The 10,919-nt window shown below is 45.0% G+C and overlaps 2 protein-coding genes across 2 annotated transcripts; both read right to left on the bottom strand.

The window, feature by feature from the left end:
- Positions 1-2,444: 2,444 nt before the first annotated feature.
- J4E92_009813 (uncharacterized protein) lies at positions 2,445-6,125 on the bottom strand (the record flags this gene model as incomplete). The annotated part of the gene is made up of 2 exons (XM_051501155.1): positions 2,445-5,273; positions 5,445-6,125. 2 exons carry the CDS (start codon positions 6,123-6,125, stop codon positions 2,445-2,447), a joined length of 3,510 nt encoding a protein of 1,169 aa, XP_051348705.1.
- A 2,523-nt stretch (positions 6,126-8,648) lies between these two features.
- On the bottom strand, positions 8,649-10,106 carry J4E92_009812 (uncharacterized protein; the record flags this gene model as incomplete). Its single annotated transcript, XM_051501154.1, has 1 exon — positions 8,649-10,106. One exon carries the CDS (start codon positions 10,104-10,106, stop codon positions 8,649-8,651), a length of 1,458 nt encoding a protein of 485 aa, XP_051348704.1.
- Positions 10,107-10,919: the final 813 nt, after the last annotated feature.

The following is a 10,919-nucleotide window of genomic DNA, read 5'->3' as shown; positions in this document are numbered from 1 at the left end:
TAGTAATATAGTTTTATAGAAGATAATAAATAAATTATAAAGTTACTTAGAAAAGCTCTTTACTAAGGTAGTAAAGTAATAATACTAGTAAGAGATTAGTTTAATATAAGCTTACTTATAATTACTTATAAAACTTATAAATTACTTAGAATTATATATTAATATTATATTTTAGTGTTATATATTAGATATAAGCTTCTAAAGTTATTAATCTTTAAAGTTAAAAATATTATTATTATATAAGTAAATAGAATTTAAAGACTATACTTTTACTAGAACTTTAGTATATATATTTTAACTATATAGCTTAAGAATATATAACTCTATAAGTAATAAGCTAATAAGTATATAAAGTAATATAATAATATTAGAAAACTATTTATTCTATAGCTTATAAATTAGTTCTAAAAAAGAGAGTCTATTACTAGTAGACTAAAGAATATCTAACTAAAAGTTTTACTTACTTCTAAAGATAGATAAGCTAGAGCTTAAAGCTTTAGATCTACTATCTCTAAACTAGTTAAAGCTTCTAAATCTTTAAAGCTAGCTAAGAAGCTATTCTAATACTAAATTCTTTAAATATAATTATAATATAATTATATATACTTATTAGTCTATTACTAATAGAGTAATAGACTCTAAAGCTTTATAGTTAGAATATTAATAGTAAAATCTAAGTTAAGGTATATATCTTCTATTTTATAAGTTACTACTTTTAGAAATTTAAAAATATATTAAAAATCTAAGTAGCTTAAATCTAATATTAACTACTATAGTTCTATATTATATAGTTTTATAAGCTTTCTTAGTATTTAAAGAATTATAACTAATATCTTACTTATTATAATACTTTACTTATAAATACTTAATAAGATTTCTCTATTATTTTTTTCTTACTTTTTTTTTAGATTTTTTTACTTTTTCTATATAAAGTTACTATAAGCTACTCTATACTTTCTTAAAAAGAGACTATTAAAAAGATTATTTTAAAAGTAGCTTTAGTAGCTTTATTATTATATACTATCTATATAATAAGATATATAATCTAGATCCTTTACTTAAAGTATTTATATACTAGTACTATTAATACTATTTATACTCTTATTATTCTAAAGATATATCTAGTTAAAATAAACTATTTTTCTATTTATTTACTTATACTACTATTTAAAGTACTTATAAAGAAAATATATAAAGATTTCTATAATAACTATTTTATAACTATAAGCTAAGTAAAATATTTATTTAATTAGTAATCTAATTAGTAATAAGTTATTAATTACTATTAGTATTTATATTTTTTAATTTATATATATAGTAAAGCTTAAAATAAAGCTTCTTCTATTTTAATATCTAGAGTAGACTATATACTACTAATATAGAGATATTACTATAACTTTAGATATAATTATAAAAAAATAGAATACTAAAAGTAAAACGTTTATCTTATTTTTCTTCTTATTACTATTACTTAGATAAATACTATACTTCTATATTATAGTTACTATAAATTAAAACTATTTTAAATAAATAAAAAGATAAAGCTATTATAAATTAAAAATAAATATAGTATATTCTTTTAGTAGTATTTCTATTAGTAGTGTTTCTATTACTCTATATTTTATTATTAATATATATTTTTAGATACTTTTAGTTATAGTATAGACTAAAACGTTATATAGATTAGTATAAAGTTAGTCTATAGACTAGTATTAGTCTTATTACTAATAGTAATATATTCTAAATTAATTTTTAATTACTCTAGTAGCTCTATAAGAGACTAGCTTATTATCTTTTAATTTTTTTTTATATTCTTTTACTATAAAAATAACTCTTTATTAGACTTAAGATACTAAGAACTATATAATAATTTCTTTATAAAGTTTTTAATAGTAGAATAGCTTTTTAGCTAGTTTAAAACTATTTAAAGCTTTAACTACTTAAAAAATAATAGTTTTAAATTTATAAGCTTTAGATTACTAAATACTATATATTAAAAAGTAAATAAATTTTTTAGTTATTAAGCTTCTAAGATACTAGTAATAGTTCTTACTTTTTTAGAATAAGTAGCTTTTTTAAGCTTTTATTATAACTTAAAATTTAAATTTCTACTTAATAAAGAAATTCTAAGTATTAAAACTTTTTTTCTATTAACACTAGTAGTATCTAAGTTTTACTTAAGCTTATAGAAGTATATTTATAAATTAACTTTTTTACTACTATTATTAAATAATATAAAATTAACTTAGTACTTTTATTAGTAGTATATCTTAATAAGAATAGTAGGTATAAAATAAGCTATCTTCTATAAATAGTAATATAAGTTGTATTTAAGAAAGATACTAACTAGAACCTTAGTAAGACAAAGTAACTAATTGTTTAACATAGTAGCTAAGACGACTTGTGTTATAGTACACATTACCTCGCGATAAACTAGTCTCTTGCTAGAGAAGCGGGATAAGCTTCGCCAGATCTTGCAATTTGATCGGCTTGCTGAGAAACATATTGAAGCCGCTTCCGTACGCTTCAGCCCGTGCAGCCTCTGACTGCAACGCAGTAACTGCGATGATCTTCGATGCCGTCATATGATGCTTCTTCTCGTAGGATCGGATCCGCTGAACAGCCTCATAACCGTCCATAACCGGCATGTTGATGTCCATAAGAATGACGTTTGGTATGCCAATTGCGCCCTTGTCGATAGGTTCCACTCCATTGCCTTGCTGTGATGCAACTCTTTGGTGAGCGTTCACAAATGCGTCGACAGCAAGTTGACCGTCCTGAGCGGTAAGATGAGGGTACTTGTGCTTCTTGGCAAAGGCAGCGAGAAGCTTGAGATTGACGTTGTTGTCATCAACGAGCAACAGGGTCGGCATCTTAGTGGCCGACACCACTACAGAAGCGAGTGGTACTTTGATCAGAGGGGGTTCCGGCGTTCGCGTCGTGGCAGATGGTGAAAAGGAAAGCGCTTGAGGGTCGAAGACCCGGTGACTCGGTGGGTGTACCAGCTGGACTTCTGCCGGCGACGATTGTACCGGGACTACGTTTGCGACCTCAGCTAGTATTTCTGATGACTGAGCCCCAAACTGTTCTGTGACAGGGACCTTCGCTGCAGCCGACGGTGGAGGAAGCGATCGTATTGGGAGTTGATGAGCAGTTTTAGCGTCGTCTTGTGCAACCCCATTCGCTAGAACACCATCGCTGAGTTCTTCGTGGGATTTGGACCTCTTTGAGACTGACATCGTACGCTTCTCGTGCAGTCGCAAAAGGGACGATAATGTTCGAGCCACCTGTTTTCTGCCACAAGGCAAAGCGACATGCTCCATTGACAAATGAGGTTGAAGCGCGTCCGTTGCCCACTGATCGCGAAGTATCTGTGCACTCGGACTGTTGTTGCACACGACGAGAATGGGCGCAATGTTGTTCTTCACTTTTCCAGGCCCATCATCTGCAGTTGCTTCCTTTCGGAGGGTCTCAAGGCATTCATTGACGTCGGCTTCCATAACAATCATGAGATCGTAGGGATTACTGCGTTGCCACTCACATCGTGCAGACCGTATGCTCAGGGAGGTGAGGACGTTCTCGATAGAGGAGATGGCTAACGCAGAAGCCGTTTCCGTTGGAATAACTTCAACATTGGCCGATGAGTGCAGTCCCGTCACGAGACCAACCTTGATGCTTTCGAAGGCCTTCGGGGTGATGTTACTTCCGTTTAAAGTCCCAATGCGACGCTCGCCATTCGGATGATCCTCGAGCGGCACCCGTACAGTGAAGCAAGTACCTGTCCCATCTTGATCGCTTACGACTTCGATACTACCACCCATTGCATACACAATCCTGGAGACTATGTGCATACCCAGGCCTAGACCATCAGACAATGTGTCCTCTTGAGCAAAGTCATGGAAGAGACGGTCGCTCTGGAACTTCTTCGACATGCCCTTTCCGGTGTCGGCAACGGTAAGCACAGCGTCAAAGCGTCGCCGCGATCCCAGTTTCGGCTCTTGCTTTAGATAGACCCGTATATGTCCGGAAGGCGTGTATTTGAGTGCATTGGTGACGAGATTGATGCAAACGCGCTTCCAGCCGCCTGTGGCTAAGCTGCAATGCCAAGGCCTGCCGTCGGATCGATCGATGTCGAGAATGACCGGTGGATGAGTGTGATCTTTCGCATTTTGTCCGTAATAGAAGGAGTATACGGTCGATACAACGGCGTCCTCGGTCAAGTCATCAAGTGCTATGTTCATATCTAGCGCTTTCAGATCGTCGGTAGTAGAGCTCGTGGTTGGTGGAAGAAGCTTCTGGCTGATGTTTGAACTTTTCACAGCACCTTTCTTCAAACGCCGGCTCTTGAGATCTGCGAAATCCAGAAGATGTTCGATGATATCGAGCAAGGTGCGTCCGCAGGAGTTGATCTGTTCGACAAAGGACGTAGCTATATCGTCCAACGTCTGCTCCGCTAGTAACTCGCACGAGCCCAATATACCATGTAGTGGAGAGCGAAGTTCGTGAGATATAGTCGAAATGAAGTCTGACTTGGCTTTGTCGGTGCCCAATACCTCCAGACGCTTGGTTTCGGCAACGATAATGTCACAGAAAGCATCGACGAATTGCATCTCCGTGTCTTTGGCGATATTCCTGAGTGGATCACACGTCCAGTAGAGACCCGCAACCGCCCACCGTTTTTTGGTGTAGTCCCATATCCCATTGAGCGCTATGCAACGTGATCCAGGAAATACACCCTGCAGGATATCTCCATCATTTCGTCGATCTTGACGATGGGTTTTGCGTTGTTCATTGCTTGATGAGCGTGTTCCCGCAGCACTGACACCCGCTCCAGACTCGTCCGAAGAAACATCGTCTTCGGAATAGATTCTGAAGTCTTCGTCAAACTTCCAAACTCTTCCGAGCGGATTACGACGCATGAGCCTGCGTAAGAACGATTCCGTCAATTTCGTGGGAGGCTCACCCGTCGGATGTCTTGTTCCCATGCTGTGGTTTCGCGTTGTTTGTGCAAAGCCTAGCACCTGGCAGGCGGTTGCATGTTCGGTTTGTGACTCATTTGTAGGGTCAGGATGTGAAAGAATGACAGCCGAATCATCGCTGTCAGCGTTACTCCCCTCATTGGACTCCGCATTTTGTGAATCGCTCAGTCCGCCAAATTCTCGGACAGAGGCGTCGAGGAAGGCGACACCGTCTAGTTCGAGTGATTGGCAAAGAATTTCCGCAGCACGTTGATACGTACTACTGGGATCGTCGGCATCTTCACGCCGACGAGGCTGTGGATGGGTTGTGAAGCCTTCTGCTGGAGAAGAAAAATGTTTCGGTATATTCACGGTGTTTGTCCGCACATGTGGATCGAGCAACGCATGTTTCCGATCGGTTAGCCGGGGAGCTCCGCTATAGTCGCTCGATCGCTGATGATGATGAAAAGTGGGGTTCTCAGATACCTGCGCGTTGCCGGTCGATGAGCTGTTCTCATCCTGAGCGGGTAAGGAGACTCCTACCGACTGCGAAGGCGTCATAGCGGGAGTACTTGTGGGGTCCATCAAGGCCTCGGGCGAGCGAAACTGACCTGAGTAAGCTATCTGAACTCCGACGCCGCCGTTCTTCACAGGCACATCAATTGCGGGCGACGCTTTGCGAGCGGCACCCGACGTTCCTCGAACAAAATCTCCAAGACCTGCCACCATGCGATTGGTTTGTTGCCGTTCTGAGAGAGCACGCACAGATTCGAGGTGGTTTATAACAGTTTGCGACATGTCGCCCAAGAAGCTGAGATCTTTTTGCGAGATTCCATTGCGAACTTTGTCGTCGAGGATGCAGTATGCACCAATGTTGACTCCAGATGGTGTTGTGATGGGCACACCTGCGTAGAAGCGGCCGTTGGGAAAGCCAGTGACGTACGGCCTGGTAGAAAGGTCCGGATGCTTGGTCAAGTCGTTTACCACGAAGGCGCTCTTCCGGATGTCGCCGTCTGCAGCACTAGAGATGGGAAACGAAGGAAGATTGACGGTCGTCTCGCAACAAGCAACATCGCGGGGAATGATAGAGTGACCCATCCACATCTCATCTCCGGGTTCGTGGATCGCATCATCTACGAGTGATAGCGTTTGTGTCGCCTCGGCCATGATGTAGGCATGGTTGACATCGAAGAAGAAGATCAAACAACGTCGGGCCCTCAATCTCATAGCACCCAGCTGGCAAAATGCTGTAAGGATCTTATCGGGGCACGAGACGGCCTTGTGTCTCTCTCTCGCCTCAGGATTGCGCACGTCGCAATATTGTGGGCCATAGTCAGACATCTGCCGGAAGGGGCCATAGTATCTTTACGAAAACATCAGTCCTGTCGAAACATGGTTGAGAAGCAGCTAATGGATGATCGGGTGTACCGGTAGAATTGCTGCTCGCGCCTGCCTTCGCCGCGGATAGCTTTGCGAGACTCCCACGTGCGGCCTGGCCCTAGGCAAGCACCTCCAGTGCATGCATCTTGCATTGCGACCGACGCGATTGAAGGTACTTGTATTCCCGTGATCGTCGAGGCAATGTGATAGTATGGTGTTGGGCGAGAAGGTTGTCAGTAGCGGCAAAAGCAAAGCGCGACGGTTTGCCACCCCTTGGGAATCTCGGGGCTAGCGCATCGTTGCTTCGCGGCCCGACAAGAGACGGGACGCGTCGCGCTGAGCTGTGCGCCAGTAAGATTGGGATTGGCTCGCGCTTTGTTTCCAACTAAAGCTTCAAATCTGACATCGGACACGAAACCATAAATACATATTCTGCTACCGTTGGGAAATACTTTGATTTTGCTCTGGAACAAGGTAACTATGTACTTGAGTTGTCGTGACGCATCTGTTCCGAATACGAAATTCCACAATTCGACACTACGATAGGCTGTGGCCTCTGATAGCCCTGGGCAAGCCAATATCCCGCGCTTTCGTCGCTGACATCAGTGTCATCTACGGTCGGCATCTTTAGAGGCGGATACGGATAGCGCTCGATAGACCTTAACTGTACGCTAGCCTCTCCGTCATCCAGAGATCTCCACAGCGATCTGTCACGGTATGTGCTCTCCGGCTTAGGCTTTTCGCGCGGGTGCTGAACGTAGGGATGCAGACCCCCATCCCATGCCGGCCAGTAGTCGTCGGTGGGAAGCTCAATCCTCATGTCGCGCAAGCGCGTCGAGCGCCAGAAGGCGTCGAGATACGTCAATGCCGGACCATGAAGTATCTCATGATCGCGGCTGTTACAACAGAATGATAGGCAAAGGCTCCGGAGGTGTCCGCATTGCCCGGCAATGTTGTCAAGAATCGTCTTCAGGTGATTTTGACTGCAGGACGTTTGACGGCTCTCATGTTTGGAGCAAGGTACCGTGACCACTATTTCGAGTGAAGTAATCGACGCAAGGCGTTTATGCGGAATTAGCCTTGGAAGTCGAAGGAGCAGGAGCTCGTTGTTGATGCTGAAGCGATTCTCAGTATACAAGACATTGATCCCTTCCATGTAGGCCTGGCTGCACGACAACAGGAAACCCATGATCCCAACGTCATATGCTTCAGGTTGAGGGATAGAGTGGTTTGGTTTGGTTCTCCTCCGTTTGACTTCCTCCATCCATTGTAGGCACCATTCATCCCACGGGCCCTTCCAAGCGTACCGCATGGACGGCTTGATCCGTGGGTCGTTTCGTCTGCAGACAGCACCCCTCCATTGCCAGGTGCCTTCTCGGTATACAAGATCCAGGTGTAGAATGCGCCCACCGAAGGCAATCGATAAGATGATACTCCGAATGTCGTACGGCAGCTGGAAGAAAACGCTGGTCGGTGTGTTGGACGAACTCGGTGTGATTGGTCGTCGCGAAGAGCGTAGATACGGTGGCTCGTCTGGGGATGGTTCTTTGGGGCCCGATTTGACGCCCATGTGCCTCTTCAGCCATGCGCTGAGCTTGGCCATTGTTAGGATCCCACAAGGTAGGTGGGCGGAGAAGAGGTCAGGCGAAAAGGCATCAAGCTCTTACCTAGGTACATAGGTAGCCATCGCTTACTGAAGCGAGTGTCGCACGTGCTCTGTAAGCGGCAACGCATTGGCATCACAAAGGGAGCGGCCGCTCATTCCGCTCTCTTTTTCCTTGGCCCCTGCAACAGCCGCCAAGAGCGTACAAACATCAGCCACTCTCTTAGCGCCCACACACTTCTTCAGGACAGCAGATGCACGCTGCAAGGGATTTCACATCATTAGCGCCGCGCATAGTTGCAAGGGAAAGTGCTAGGTATGCACCTGCTCGATTTTTGGAAGCTCCTCAGGGTCCAATCTAACTAGCCGAGGCTGCATGCCGCTAGCCCAGATCCACCTTCTCCCCAAAATGTCGGCCAACACCGCGCCGCAAGACACCTTCACCGCAATGAGGCAATCTCGTGGTACTGAATTCGCTCTCCAATAAACACCAAACGCGCTAGTTTGGCACAGCTTGCTCCTGGGTCTTCGGCACCATCGAAGCGATCACAGCCCCACGCAGTAGTAGTAGTCAGGCCAAAGGTTCTGGCAATCATTGCCCACGGCAGGATTCCACTCGTAAAATTGGCTGTATAACAATGTCAGTATGGGGTTTGCGACGGTACAGGAATAGCTGAAAATGGGGAAAAAGCTGGATATGAAAGTACTCACTCCAAGGATATGCCGGCACCAGACGCCATCGCCCAGCAGAACTCGTCTGGCTGCTGGAGGTGGAAGCGCATACAGCTCTGCACCATGCCCTCGCGGACAGGCGACGGTGTCTGCACTGGCTGCGTCGGCTTTGTTGTAGTGGACGTCGGCTGTGTCGACGTAGTAGGTTGCGTGGACTCTGTTATTTGCGTCGGCGATGGCGCGCCTGGAGTCCGCGTTGTCGCCGTGCCTGGGCGACCTATACAGTACCACGCGTCCATATCGATACCGCTACAATCCCCGAAAACGGTCGGATTCCACTTCGCGAACTCGGTATCACTGAAGCTGCCAAACATGAGAGCGATGAGGTCGCATGTGTCGTCGAATGTTGTCTTATACCATCTTGCGCAGTCGTTGGGGTACCCCAGAGGAATGTTGCCCTCGGTCGGTTTCGCCGTTTGATGTGCGGGCAGTGGGAAATTGTCATCCGCATAGGCGCCAACACAATACCAAGTATCGAGCCAAAGGCCCAAGCAATTGCCGTCCAGGGCTGGATTCCACGACAAGAACTGCTCTTGTGAGAAGTAGCCATACTGCTTGACGATATCATTGCAATTTTGATCGGCTGTGGCCTGATGAAAAACCTTACAGTTTGATGGCAAAGGCCCGTGAGATGGAATCGGCGCAAAACTTGAGTCGGCCGGGGGCACTGTAACGTGTGTGTACTGTGTCGGCTCAGGAGGCTCGGTGAACTCTGGCTGAGCCGTCTCCCATACAAGATCCGTATTCCCTGTCTGCCTCTGCACGCCGACACACACATAGTAATCGGCGATGAGCATCTCGCAATCATCCTTGGCCGATGGATTCCAGCTGAGGAACTCGTCGATGGACTTTAGGCCAAACTTGACCTGCATTCGCTGACATGTATCGCCGGGAACAACGCGAGACCACGCGTTGCAGATGTCAATCTGCCCCACGAGCGTCTTGGTAGGTGGCCATACCTTATCGGTAGTTGTGGTCGATACGTTCCACGAGGTAACAGGGTGCAAGACTGAGTATGTCGAGTTGTAAGAGGTGGTCGCCGTCGTGGGAGTTGATGTGAATGATGCCTGGGATGTGCTATCGAAGGCAGAAGACGTTCGGGAATTGGAATTGGATGTGGAGGTAGGAAGAGTGGAAGTAGCAGGCCTGGAGGTGCCCTTCCCCACACTCACACAATAAGCCGAGTCGATCCAGAAGTTGTTGAGACAATCAGAGGAAACCGCGGGGTTCCACCTCAAGAACTGTTCCACGGAGATGCCGTAGGCTTGGGCCACGATCTGGCAATTCTCGTCCTTGGCCACAGTATGCCATCCGTTGCAGTTCTCAGGCTGACCGGGATGAGTGGCGCCGCCGGGGCTGGGGTCTTGGGCAATGGCGACTCGGAGAAGTAGGCCAATAGCCAGGCAAAGCGCACTCTGGCTAGAAAGATGCATGGTAACTCTAGGGAGATCGGGTTTGCGGACGGCTGATCAGTGAAGTCGTTGAAGAGCCAGAGTGCGCAGTCGAACCTTGAACACCAGAGCTCGACGCGGGACTGTGATGATCTTTTCTGCTTAGGCGAGAGATACAACGAACGGGTGGACCAAGACAGTCAGGTTTAGCGAGACACCCAAGGGCATGAGATCAATTATGGAGAGTCAAGATAGTCAACGACTACAAAGAGCAAGTACAGCGTACCACATCAAGACCATCTGATAGGAACCAGGGTATAAGCCGGGGAGGTTTTCGCAAGCGAAGGCAACAACAGGGTGGAATTCAGGGTACAGGACGCGAGCTTGCATGTACCTGCATTTAGCCTACCCGCCATCATTTCTACCTAGCGAGCCCGAGTCCGCCAAGATCACCTGCAGGAACCCGCCGTGCCACCGGAGGTCCAATTTTATCCTCCCCGTTTAGCATGTTGGAATGCGTTCCTTACGTCCACTTTATTGCCAAGCTTAACTTTTGATGAGGTGATGCAGGGTTCCGTCGGAAAGGATTGGCACCTTCCGGGTTTGTCGACCAGGTAGACAAATTATGTGGGCGTCGACACAATCCTTTACAAGGGATTCAACCGTGAAATTATTAGTCGATGAAAGAGGATCTATCAGCACTCAGGATCGGCAAACGCGCAACGTAAACGGAGTGTCAAGGCCCAGGATCAAATCCCACTCTGATTATGTGGGTTTTTGATGTCACATACCCTTCCTCTGTTGATCTTTGAGTCGTTCCTTTTCCTCAGTCACGCAGCATCACCTGCTTGTCGA

This window comes from Alternaria infectoria (genome assembly GCF_024043175.1).
Source record: "Alternaria infectoria strain BMP 0036 chromosome Unknown scaffold_27, whole genome shotgun sequence".
Lineage (NCBI taxonomy): Eukaryota > Fungi > Ascomycota > Dothideomycetes > Pleosporales > Pleosporaceae > Alternaria > Alternaria infectoria.
This window is presented reverse-complemented; position numbering and strand designations above follow the sequence as displayed.